General features: G+C 55.4%; 1 protein-coding gene across 1 annotated transcript; it reads right to left on the reverse strand.

The window, feature by feature from the left end:
• Positions 1 to 342: 342 nt before the first annotated feature.
• Positions 343 to 5,630, reverse strand: NDUFV1 (NADH:ubiquinone oxidoreductase core subunit V1). Its single transcript, XM_046017698.1, has 10 exons — positions 5,471 to 5,630; positions 4,306 to 4,388; positions 4,060 to 4,230; positions 3,173 to 3,356; positions 2,268 to 2,457; positions 1,655 to 1,867; positions 1,306 to 1,472; positions 956 to 1,037; positions 598 to 743; positions 343 to 494 (listed from the first exon to the last, which is right to left on the reverse strand). Exons 1-10 carry the CDS (start codon positions 5,540 to 5,542, stop codon positions 408 to 410), a joined length of 1,395 nt encoding a protein of 464 aa, XP_045873654.1. The 5' UTR covers positions 5,543 to 5,630; the 3' UTR covers positions 343 to 407.
• Positions 5,631 to 10,016: the final 4,386 nt, after the last annotated feature.

The following is a 10,016-nucleotide window of genomic DNA, read 5'->3' on the forward strand; positions in this document are numbered from 1 at the left end:
GGGGCCCCGTTCTCCTTGCTCCCACCCTCCAGAAGCCCACACTGGGCCAGTCCCAGGTCTGGACCCCAGGCCACTGTTTTCCCCTCGTCACACTGGGAGAGCCCCCTGTCCCCACCCCTGCCATCCGCACTGAGGGATGGGCACTCAGGATGGCCGAGGACAGACGGACCCATAGGAAGCCAAGGGGGGGGGGGTTCCTAACATGTCCTTGAGCTGACCTATCCCCACCCTGAAGTGGGCTCCAAGCAGGTACAGGAAGCCTCTCTCTCTGCCTGGGAAACACACTCCATGAGTAACGGGCTACCGGGGCAGAGCAAAGAGCAAGGCCACAGAAAAGCCGCATCAGAAGAGCGGGCAGCACGGGCTTTATTGTCCAGACACATGGCTGGCAGCGCAGGGCGGCGGGCTTAGGACGCAGCCTGCCTGGCCTGGTGCTGCAGGGCAAACCTCTGCATCCGCTCCTCAAGCTCCGGCCGGAAGTGGCGGATCAGACCCTGGAGGCGGGAAGGAACCGCGGTGAAAGAGAGCGGAGAAAATCCCAGCACCCTGAGCCGGCAGCAGCCCCACCCCAGTGCCCACAAGCAGGGCAGTGAGTACCTGCACAGGCCAGGCGGCTCCATCACCCAGGGCACAAATGGTGTGGCCCTCTATCTGTTTGCTGATCTCCCAGAGGGAGTCGATCTCGGCCGGCCGGGCGTCCCCCTTCACGAAGCGGGCCATCACCTTGTTCATCCAGTCCACGCCTGCGGCCACAGCGGAAAAAGAGGGCCCCATGAGCCCCAGCCAGGGCGTGGGGAGGGGCCACGGGGAGGGTGGGGCCCAGAGAAGGTACAGCCGGCTGGGAAGCAGCCGCTGACCGCTCAGTGACCACAGCCCATCCAACCTTTGCCCGTGTGCCTAAGCCAGGCCTAGGGTGAGCCGCAAAGAAAGCCCGCACGCCACCCCAGGTGCTCACCCTCACGGCATGGGGTGCACTGGCCGCAGCTCTCGTGCTTGTAGAACTCAATGAGGCGGGCGATGGCTTTCACAACATCTGTCTGGGGTGACCAGAGACAGTGAGCAGACCCCCGGGCTGAAGCCTCAGCCCCCCAGCAGCACCCCAATGCAGGCAGCATTCTGGCCACCTTCTCCCCAGCCCTGCACATCCAGCATGGCCGAGACCCCAACGAACATTCTGTCTGGGGAGGATTCTCCCCTCTCCCAGTGACTGTATCTCAGGTCACAGGAACCGGGATCCGAGAGCCGGCAGTTCTCAGGAAGCCCGGGGAGGGGTACCGATGGGTGGGGAGCAGCGGTGGCCCTTACCGAGCGGTCCATGACAATCACAGCGGCTGTGCCCAAGCCCGTCTGCGCCTGCACCAGCGCATCGAAGTCCATGAGCACCGTCTCACACACCGACTTGGGGATCAGTGGTGTGGATGAGCCACCGGGGATCACGGCAAGGAGGTTGTCCCAGCCACCTATGACACCTCCTGGGACCACAGTCAGTCCCCAAAAGGATGGATGGTCAGGGCTGGGACCAGCACACCTACCTAATCCTGAGCCCAGGACCTCTGTCAGCCCCCGTGTGGCGCCGCCTCCCTAGGCCCTCCCACCCTGGCTCTCTTCACCACCACCCTGCCCTGCTCCCACCCTGGGTGGCCCCAGGCCTCACCAGCGTGCTTTTCAATCAGTTCCTTCAGCGGTACAGACATCTCCTCCTCCACGGTGCAAGGATGGTTGACGTGGCCAGAGATATTAAACAGTTTGGTGCCTGAGTTGCGCTCACGACCAAAGCTGGCAAACCATGCACCCCCGCGGCGGCAGATGGTGGGGGACACAGCCACGGTCTCCACGTTGGCCACGGTTGTGGGGCAGCCGAACACTCCTGTGGAGGAATGGGATGAGGGACTTGTGGCTACCAGAGGGTGGCGGCAGGTGGGATCAGGTTCCCAGCAGTGGGGTCTGTCCTGGATCCTGCTCTGTGACCCAGCTCCCCGTCACCCCTTTGTCATTCCCATCCCCGATGGGACCCCGAACTCTGGCAGGCACCGCACTGCCTCCTCACCCCCAATGCCCCTGGTCCCTGGAGGGCTGGAGAGGACCGGGTGTCTGCCATGGGGGCATGAGGGACTGCAGGCAGGGCCTCTGCGTTGTCACCGCCCTACTCGGTGTCTGGTCCCCAGCGCGGAAGAACTCAGAAATCCTGAGAATGACCAGCGGGGACCTGAAACTGGATGGGGTTCCACATGACACAGCACACGGCCCAGGACCCGGCCGGCTCTTACCCACGTCCGCAGGGAATGGCGGCTTCAGGCGGGGCTTGCCCTGCTTGCCCTCAATGGACTCGATGAGCGCCGTCTCCTCCCCACAGATGTAGGCCCCAGCCCCACGCACAACAAACACATCAAAATCATAGCCAGAGCCGCAGGCGTTCTTGCCGATCAGACCAGCCTCGTAGGCCTCTCGGATGGCCACCTGTGGGAAAGGAGTGTGAGGGCAGCACTCCCACCAGCCCGGGAACACTGCGTGGTGGGGAGGGACACAGGCCCTGGAAGCCCGTGTTCATGAGAGTCTAGGAAAAAGCTCCTCTTGGACGCGAGCAGAAGCAGCTCAGGGAGAGGGGTGGGGGTTTTACAAAGTGTGCTCCTTCTGTAACGACAACTTCACAATGTCTCCACCTACATGTATTCTCAAAAGAAAGGCTGAGAAGATAATGGAAATGTCAATAAGCAGTTTCCTACCAGCAGCGGACCTGCAGGAGATCTGTGTGTGTACAGTTTCCTGTCTGTACAGTGAGTGAGTTCTACTTCTGCGACAGAGGAAAGACCTCCAGGTTGGGTTTAAAATCTGTAGCAATAACACTGAAACATAATGCTACTCTGTGCCAGACGTTGTCCCAGGTGCTGTCCCCTTTCCCTTGTCACTGTTGTACAAGAGCCTAATAGAATGATGTGAGACTCTGGCCTTGGACCCATCACTACAGGGGCCACCGAGCTCAGAACGGCTGAAATGACCCCTTGGCCCTTTTGCAGAAAAAATGCCTAGGAGCCTGCCCCTGCCCCAGGAGGCATGCAGCCCTAAAGGCCTCCCAAGCTGAGGCTCAGGATATACAAAAAGTGCCCAGAGGTGGCTCTGGGGGCCATGCACACCCAGCACTCTCCCCTCTGGGGAGGCCCCTCCCCTTTCCCACCTGCAGATTGGAAGCCTCATTGTAGAATTCCCCTCGGATGTAGATGTAGGCAGCACGGGCGCCCATGGCCCGGCCCCCAACGAGGCAGCCTTCCACCAGCTTGTGGGGATCGTGGCGCATGATCTCCCGGTCCTTGCAGGTGCCCGGCTCCCCCTCGTCTGCGTTCACAACCAGATACTTGGGCCTGTGGGTGCAAGCACATTGGTGAGGCTACACGGCCGCCGGGGCTGGGCCGTCAACTACACGCTACCCCCCTCCATCCAAGGAAGCCTCAAAGGTGTCTCCCCTGAGAGCCAATCCCTCCCCGTCCCCCCAACATGTCCCCAGGGGCTCTGTTTGCTCTCCGTCAACGACAGCAAGCTCACTGCCTATTACACCTTTGCGTGCCTCTGACCACAGGCAAGATCGTTGTTCTGCTCAGTGCAAATGTCCCCTTGTGCCTTCCTGAGAGACCAAAACTTGCTCTTGGTCACACAGAACCTTCCTGAACCTCTGCCATAGGGTTAAAAGGAGGTTAAGTTGTTGACACGTACCATTTGCTTTCTATGTGCCAATGTGAGGGGCAAAAGCTGTATGAAAACTTTCTAATCACTGCACAATATCCACTTGCAAAAAAGAAAACTGAGCTCAAAAAGACCAGGAGACTGCACAAACCTATAAAATTAGAAGGCAGAATTGGCCAGTAAGTCTGCCTCAGTCAAAATCTCGTGTTGATTCTGCTACCACTGAGGAAGACTGGATAGAACTGAGTCCCATCTACCTAAGCTCTGGTGACATTTTCCCATTCGCTCACTCTCTGTTTCCAAGGAAACAGCCCCAAGGCCCAGGGAAGCCCCGCCACCCCCGAGGCTTCTCCTGCAACCCCAACGCTGCCTCCCTACACACACCTGCCATCTGAGGGCTTATTCATGAAGCTCCATTTGAGGCCGGTGGGGAACCCGGCACCTCCACGGCCTCGCAAGCCGGATGTCTTGACCTCACCCAGGATCCAGTCAGGCCCCTTCAGCAAGATCTCCTTTGTCTTGTACCAGTCCCCTCGACTCTGGGCACCTTTCAGCCTGGACAGAGTGGGAAAGGCATTGAAGAAAGGCCCTGCTCCAGGACCACCCACCGAGCTAAGGGCACCATCTCACCTCCAGTCATGGCGACCATAGAGGTTGGTGAAGATCCGGTCTTCATCCTTCAGTGAGCCAAATGAGGTTTTCTTTGCTGCTGTCTGAAGACACAAAGGGTCAGGTGCCCTGGCACAGTTCTGGGGTCAGGAAGGGCCTGGCCAAAAGTTACAGATTCTTGGGTTCCCCTGATTAGCTGGGGCTGCGCTGAGGCGAGGTTGGCGGCCCAAGCCTCAGCACTCTTCCTGGTGTCACATCACTACCGCTAGTAAGCACTTGCTCCTTAGCAGGCATTAGGCTAAGCGTCTGACATCCAAAACGCCATTTCATCCACATAACCCCGAGACACGAACGACTTCCACTGCTTTATAGAGGAGGAAACCGAGGCCAAGAACAAACAGAACTTACAGGAGGACACACAACCAAAAGCAGTCGATGGAACTGGACCTCAGGTCCAGGTCTGCCGTGCTCAAAGCCCACACCTGAACCACAGCACCGTACTACCTTCCTGAGCCCAGTGGACACTTCCATTCACTTGCCTGGCTGTCCCGCTGGGCCAAAACTTGGTCAAACCAGGGCCTTACATTACTAACTCTCCTGGAGAGAAAATGTGTTTACTGACGCAAAAGGAACGCTTCACTGGGGCTGGGATACACGGTGATGGAGGGAGACCCACGCGGGATAAAACTGATGAGAAGTGGGGTCTGTGATTCCGTCTGACCCAGTGGCGAGCACCCCAGGCGAGAGCTAAGGGTACCTGGCTTCCAGACTGCCATCCCCTTAAAAGTCATTACAGGGAGCAGCAGAGCGCTGGACAGGGCGTCAGGAGACTCCCCTCCCCAAAGCTTGTGTTCTGCACCTGTAAAATGGGGCAGTGCAAAATTACACTGTACAAGGCTGTACCAAGAAGGAACGAGACACGGGCGCTTCCCCGCCTGCACAATTTTCCGCTATGTCGCCCGGCTGTTAAACAGGGAAGCCAAGGAACCGAGGGCTGGGGAAGTCAGCCTTCCAGCGGGACCCATGCCGCTCTGCACCCAGGCCGGGGCGGCAGCCTTCCTGCCGGACCGGGGAAATGTGCAGGATGCTCTAGAAGGCACTACAGACCCAAGGGGCGGCGCGCGCACAAGCACCGCAGCGAGACCCGGCCCTTGGACACCCCGGCCGCAGCCAGGCCGGGCCTCACCGTGTCGCCGCTGAAACGCACAGACACCCGAGCGGGAAGCGACCCGCTGAGCAGCCGCCGCGCCGCCAGCATCGCGGGAGACAGTTCAGTCACCTCCCGCTGTCACCTTCACGGCCCCGAACCCGAAGAACCAGCGCGCCGGGGACGCTAGGCGGCGCACAGGAAAAACGTCACGCGCCCTGGCTCCAGCTGCCTGCCCAAGCTGCCCTGCGCCTCCCTCGCCCCGCCCCCGCTTCCTCAGAGGTGGGCGGAGCGACCAGTAGTGGCCTGTCTGGCGCAGCGGCTGCTGGGAAGTGTAGTCCCGTTGGCCTTGGGGCCCGCCTTCTCCCTGTGCAAGTTGACGCTTAACCTCTTAACCTCCAGCTCCTTTGCTCCGCCTGTTCACGTGCGCTTCCGGACCCCAGACTTTCCTTCTTTTTCATTCATTTTTTTTTTTTTTTAATGTCCGTTCTATTTTAAACCCCAAGTTAACAAACATCGCCTTCTGCTGGGTCCTGGTGTTTTCCATCTTCTAGAGGTTCTGCATTTAGTGTGCACCTGTTGTATGCACAAGTGTACAGCCCAGGGAGAAATCAGGCTGGTTAGGGCTGACGACCATCATGACCGGGTTGTGATTATTGTGCCTTAGTCCAAACCTGTAGACTGACCTCTCTCTAGCCCCGCTCTGGACACCCCTGGGCTTAGGGAAGTACTGCCTGTTGGGTCCCCAATGTTGGGTCCCCCAATAATGGGTCCGTGATTAAAGGAGCGAGACTGATACAAAGCTGATGAGGAAGCAGGAGGCCGGCTGAGGACAAGCACAATCTGGCACTGTGCACCCCCTCTCCACCCGCTCCCCTCCGCAATATGTGTGACAGTCCTCAGGCACCCCTGACTGCCCTAAAGGAGAAACAAATAATGAACTTGCAGAGACCACAATCCTGCAAGACAGGAGTCTCCCTTGGTTTACCAATGTCCTAGAGATCTACAGCAAGGAGGCTATCTTAACAACAGCACAATTTCCAGAGGCAAATAACTCAGTTCCTCAAGCCCTGAATAAAGTTAAATTTCTTCTAAACCCAAATCTCACTAACAAGGTCACTTGATAGGACAAATGTGAAACTTTATCTCCAGATCTCCAAGATAGTGTTGAGAATCATTCCCAAGCATATGGCCCACTGATATACATCTAAAGGGTCTCACAAGAAGATTTTTACTACTAGTAATAAATAACCATTCTCCCAACAATAGCTAGCCCCTCAAGGTCCTGGAGACCTTGCTTCCAAAATTCCTTAGAGACTAACATCACCCCTTTGTTCTCACCTACCCAACTCCTGTGTATATAATCAGCCACTCCTCAGGATAACGGGGCAGCAGCTCTTTCTGCCCACGGGTCCTGTCCCCGTGCTTTAATAAACCACCATTTTGCACCAAAGATATCTCAAGAATTCTTTCTTGGTCATCGGTTCCAGACCTCATCCCACCGAACCTCACCTAGGTTCTAGAACTTCATCAAAGTGAAAGGTCAAGCAAAGCTTTATTTCGCGCCAAGCATCGAGAATCAAACCCACCGGCCAGGGCCATGCCTCTTACAGGGAGCGCCACCCCTCCCTGGCTTACAGACTAACTTTTATAGAGCAAAGGCCATGTGGTTGGGCCTGGCCACACACAGGTGGCCAATGAGATTGTAACACACAGAGAAAGCTGCACAGTCATGCTAGGTCACACACGGGTGGGCAATTGAACTATAACTCACCCCATAGTAGACACTTGCACTAGCCTATCACGTTGGTGAGAATTGGCTCCCTAAAGGCAGGGCTCACACTCCTTGGTATTATTTATTTACTTGACAGAGAGAGACACAGTGAGAGAGGGAACACAAGCAGGGGGAGAGGGAGAAGCAGGCTTCCCACGGAGCAGGGAGCTCAATGTGAGACTCCATCCCAAGACCCTAGGATTGTAAGGGTCTATTCAGCCAGAGCAGCCCCACCCCGGTTGAACTGTCATTTTGTTGCAAACCTTAAATTGACTTTGCCCACCCTGGGGGAACTTACTTAAAAACAAGTCCCGGAAACCAGTTCCCTGTAACAAAGTCCAAGTACAGGGGTGGGTCAGGCCAGGTGGCGGTATTCAGTCAGTGGGGATGCATACTGTCTCCCAGCTACCAAGTGATGGGCTAGTTTCTATGGCTACTGTGGGGTCCATTGTAATTCAATTAGCCACCTGTGTGTGGCCAGGCCCAACCACAAGGCCTTGCTCTAGAAAAGTTAGTCTGGAAAGCAGGGAGGGGTCACCCTCTCTGTAAGAGGTGTGGCCCTGGCCGGCCAGTTTGATTCCTGATGCTTGGCGTGAAATAAAGCTTTGCTGGACCTTCGCTTTGTATCAGTTTCGCTCCTTTAATCACGGACCCATTATTGGGGTACCCAGTTTTGGGGGACCCAACAGGACCTGAGTCAAAGGCAGATTCTTAAGAACTGAGCCACCAGGCACCCCTAGCTCTTGTCTTTGTCAGTTCGCTGGCACCCTCTGGCTGTGAGACGTCGCCCTGGTCCCGTGACAAGAGTGCCCTTTTTGGTCTCTGCTTTCCAGCTCCTCTATTCTCTTGTCTCATTGCCGTTCTTTCTTGTCACTCCTGCTAGTTACAAACTCATTTGCTCTGATTTCTCCAACACTCCCCACAGCACCCTAGAATAGAGTTAACTTATATGTGAGAAGAAATAGAGGCCCACAGGGGTTTCAGCTCTCATCCGTGGGCATGAGGCTGCCAAGTGGTAGAGATGGAATCAAATCGAGGCCTTTCTTCCTTTTTGGAGTCCCCCCGATGCGCCCCCGCCACCCCGCCCCAAACACACAGAGCAACTAACACACATACGACAATCATTGCGGACGTCAGTGGTAGTCCCATTAAAGGCACCAAAACATCAGCATGTTGGCTGAGGTCTCAAGAGTACCAGGCCCAGGGCCCAGCTGTTCTGGCCCCCAGCCAGCAGGCCCCCACTCCTGGGCAGGGAAAGAGATTGCCCAGACAGAGCTGGGGATTACACAGCTAAACCAGAGCTCCGACCTGAGTCCGTGGATCCCTCTCTCTGGGCCAGGAGAAGGGGGGGCAGAATGGAGCCAGAGGGTGGATTCCCTTCCCCATCCCTGTCTAAATGGGTCAAGGGAACATGAGGCCATGGGGAGAAGGCAGGCTGGGAATGTTGTGGATTGGGGGGGGTTGGTATGTGGCTGGGCATGGGGGGATGGGAAACTGAGAGCGAGGGGCAGATCTCCTGTTCGTTTCGTACCAGGCTCTGTGCCAAATACTTTCCACGTGTCATCTCCTTAATCCTCCCACAACCCAGGGTGGAGGAATGATGAGCCCCCGTTTCCAAAAGGGAACAGAATGCTCTAGCAACACTGAGTGGCTTGCCCAAGACAGCACAGCTGCCGAAGTCAGCCTGGGGGTTCCTGACCTTAGACCCTCACTCAGTCCCCACCCATCCAGAGCACCCACTGGCCCACCCACCTCCAGACCAGAAGCCACTCTGTTCAGCCAATTCTGCCTTCCAAATGCTTCTTGTTCCTGGGTCCCCCTGTCCGTCCCGCATTTCACCTGGAATTTTCCAAAGTGTCCTTGAGGTCTCCCAGCCTCACCTCGAATCTCAAGCCCTTCCGAATCCTTCTCTGCACCATGAAATGAGTGGGATTAAATGTCAGATCCATTTTGTCTCTCCTTTGCCTGGGACCCTTGGTGGTTCCCCAGGGTCCTCAGGACAAAGCCCAAGGCCCCTGGCCTGGATTCAAGATCAGATGCTGACCTCTGCCGTTCCAGCTCTGTCCAGCAGGATTCTTATGAGAGGATCCATCTTCCTCCCGTTCCTTCTCCTCCTCCCAAGGAGCCCTTTGAATGTCACCTTCCTGGGAAGTTTTATTCCACCACTCCTTACACCCATCTCAAGCAAAGATAGCCACGAGACCAGTGCGACACTGGCGTGATGGCATCGTCTCTTTTCTCCAACCCCCAGCACAGAGCTTCTCAACGGAGGTGGTTACTCAATATTTTAATCCAATTTTATATTTGGAAAATGAAAAAAAAAATCAATGTTTCTGCTTTTGGAGGACTTTAATAAGATAGACAGAAAAGCAAAAAGAAAGTAGTAACGTGTTTTCACTGCCCTGACTTAATCCCCATTATCATTTGTTTCCACTCTGTTTTCTAAGTAATTTATAAACCCTTCACAGTAATATATGCATATACTGATCCTTAAAAATTTAGACATTAACAACAACAAGAAGGAAATGAAAATCTGTCCACCCCAGAGCCAAATGCTATTGAATCCAATATTCTCTTCCGATCCTTTAAAGAAAAAAAAAAGCCTTTACTTGTACGTGCAGTTTCAGCAGAAAAAATATGAGCATTTGGTGCTTTTTACTTGTAGTAATGAGTTCTTTCTATGCTACAATTTTTCACCTTGCTTTTTTTTCGTTCAACACTGTGTTTTTGAGAAGAGTCCATGATGCTAGAAATAGATTTAGAGACATGATTATCTACAGCTAACACCAGAGCCTCAAGGCTAAGGACCTG

Source organism: Meles meles, chromosome 8 (assembly GCF_922984935.1).
Source record: "Meles meles chromosome 8, mMelMel3.1 paternal haplotype, whole genome shotgun sequence".
Classification (NCBI taxonomy): domain Eukaryota; kingdom Metazoa; phylum Chordata; class Mammalia; order Carnivora; family Mustelidae; genus Meles; species Meles meles.

What these genes read in the sequence shown, in the direction of transcription:
- NDUFV1 (XM_046017698.1), bottom strand. Translation starts at nt 5,542, where the DNA reads ATGCTGGCGGCGCGGCGGCTGCTCAGCGGGTCGCTTCCCGCTCGGGTG. An exon ending in GCCATTCCCTGCGGACGTGG is followed by an intron (nt 1,868 to 2,267) that starts GTAAGAGCCGGC and finishes ATTCCTCCACAG; the next exon opens with GAGTGTTCGGCTGCCCCACA. An exon ending in ACTGATTGAAAAGCACGCTG is followed by an intron (nt 1,473 to 1,654) that starts GTGAGGCCTGGG and finishes CTGTGGTCCCAG; the next exon opens with GAGGTGTCATAGGTGGCTGG.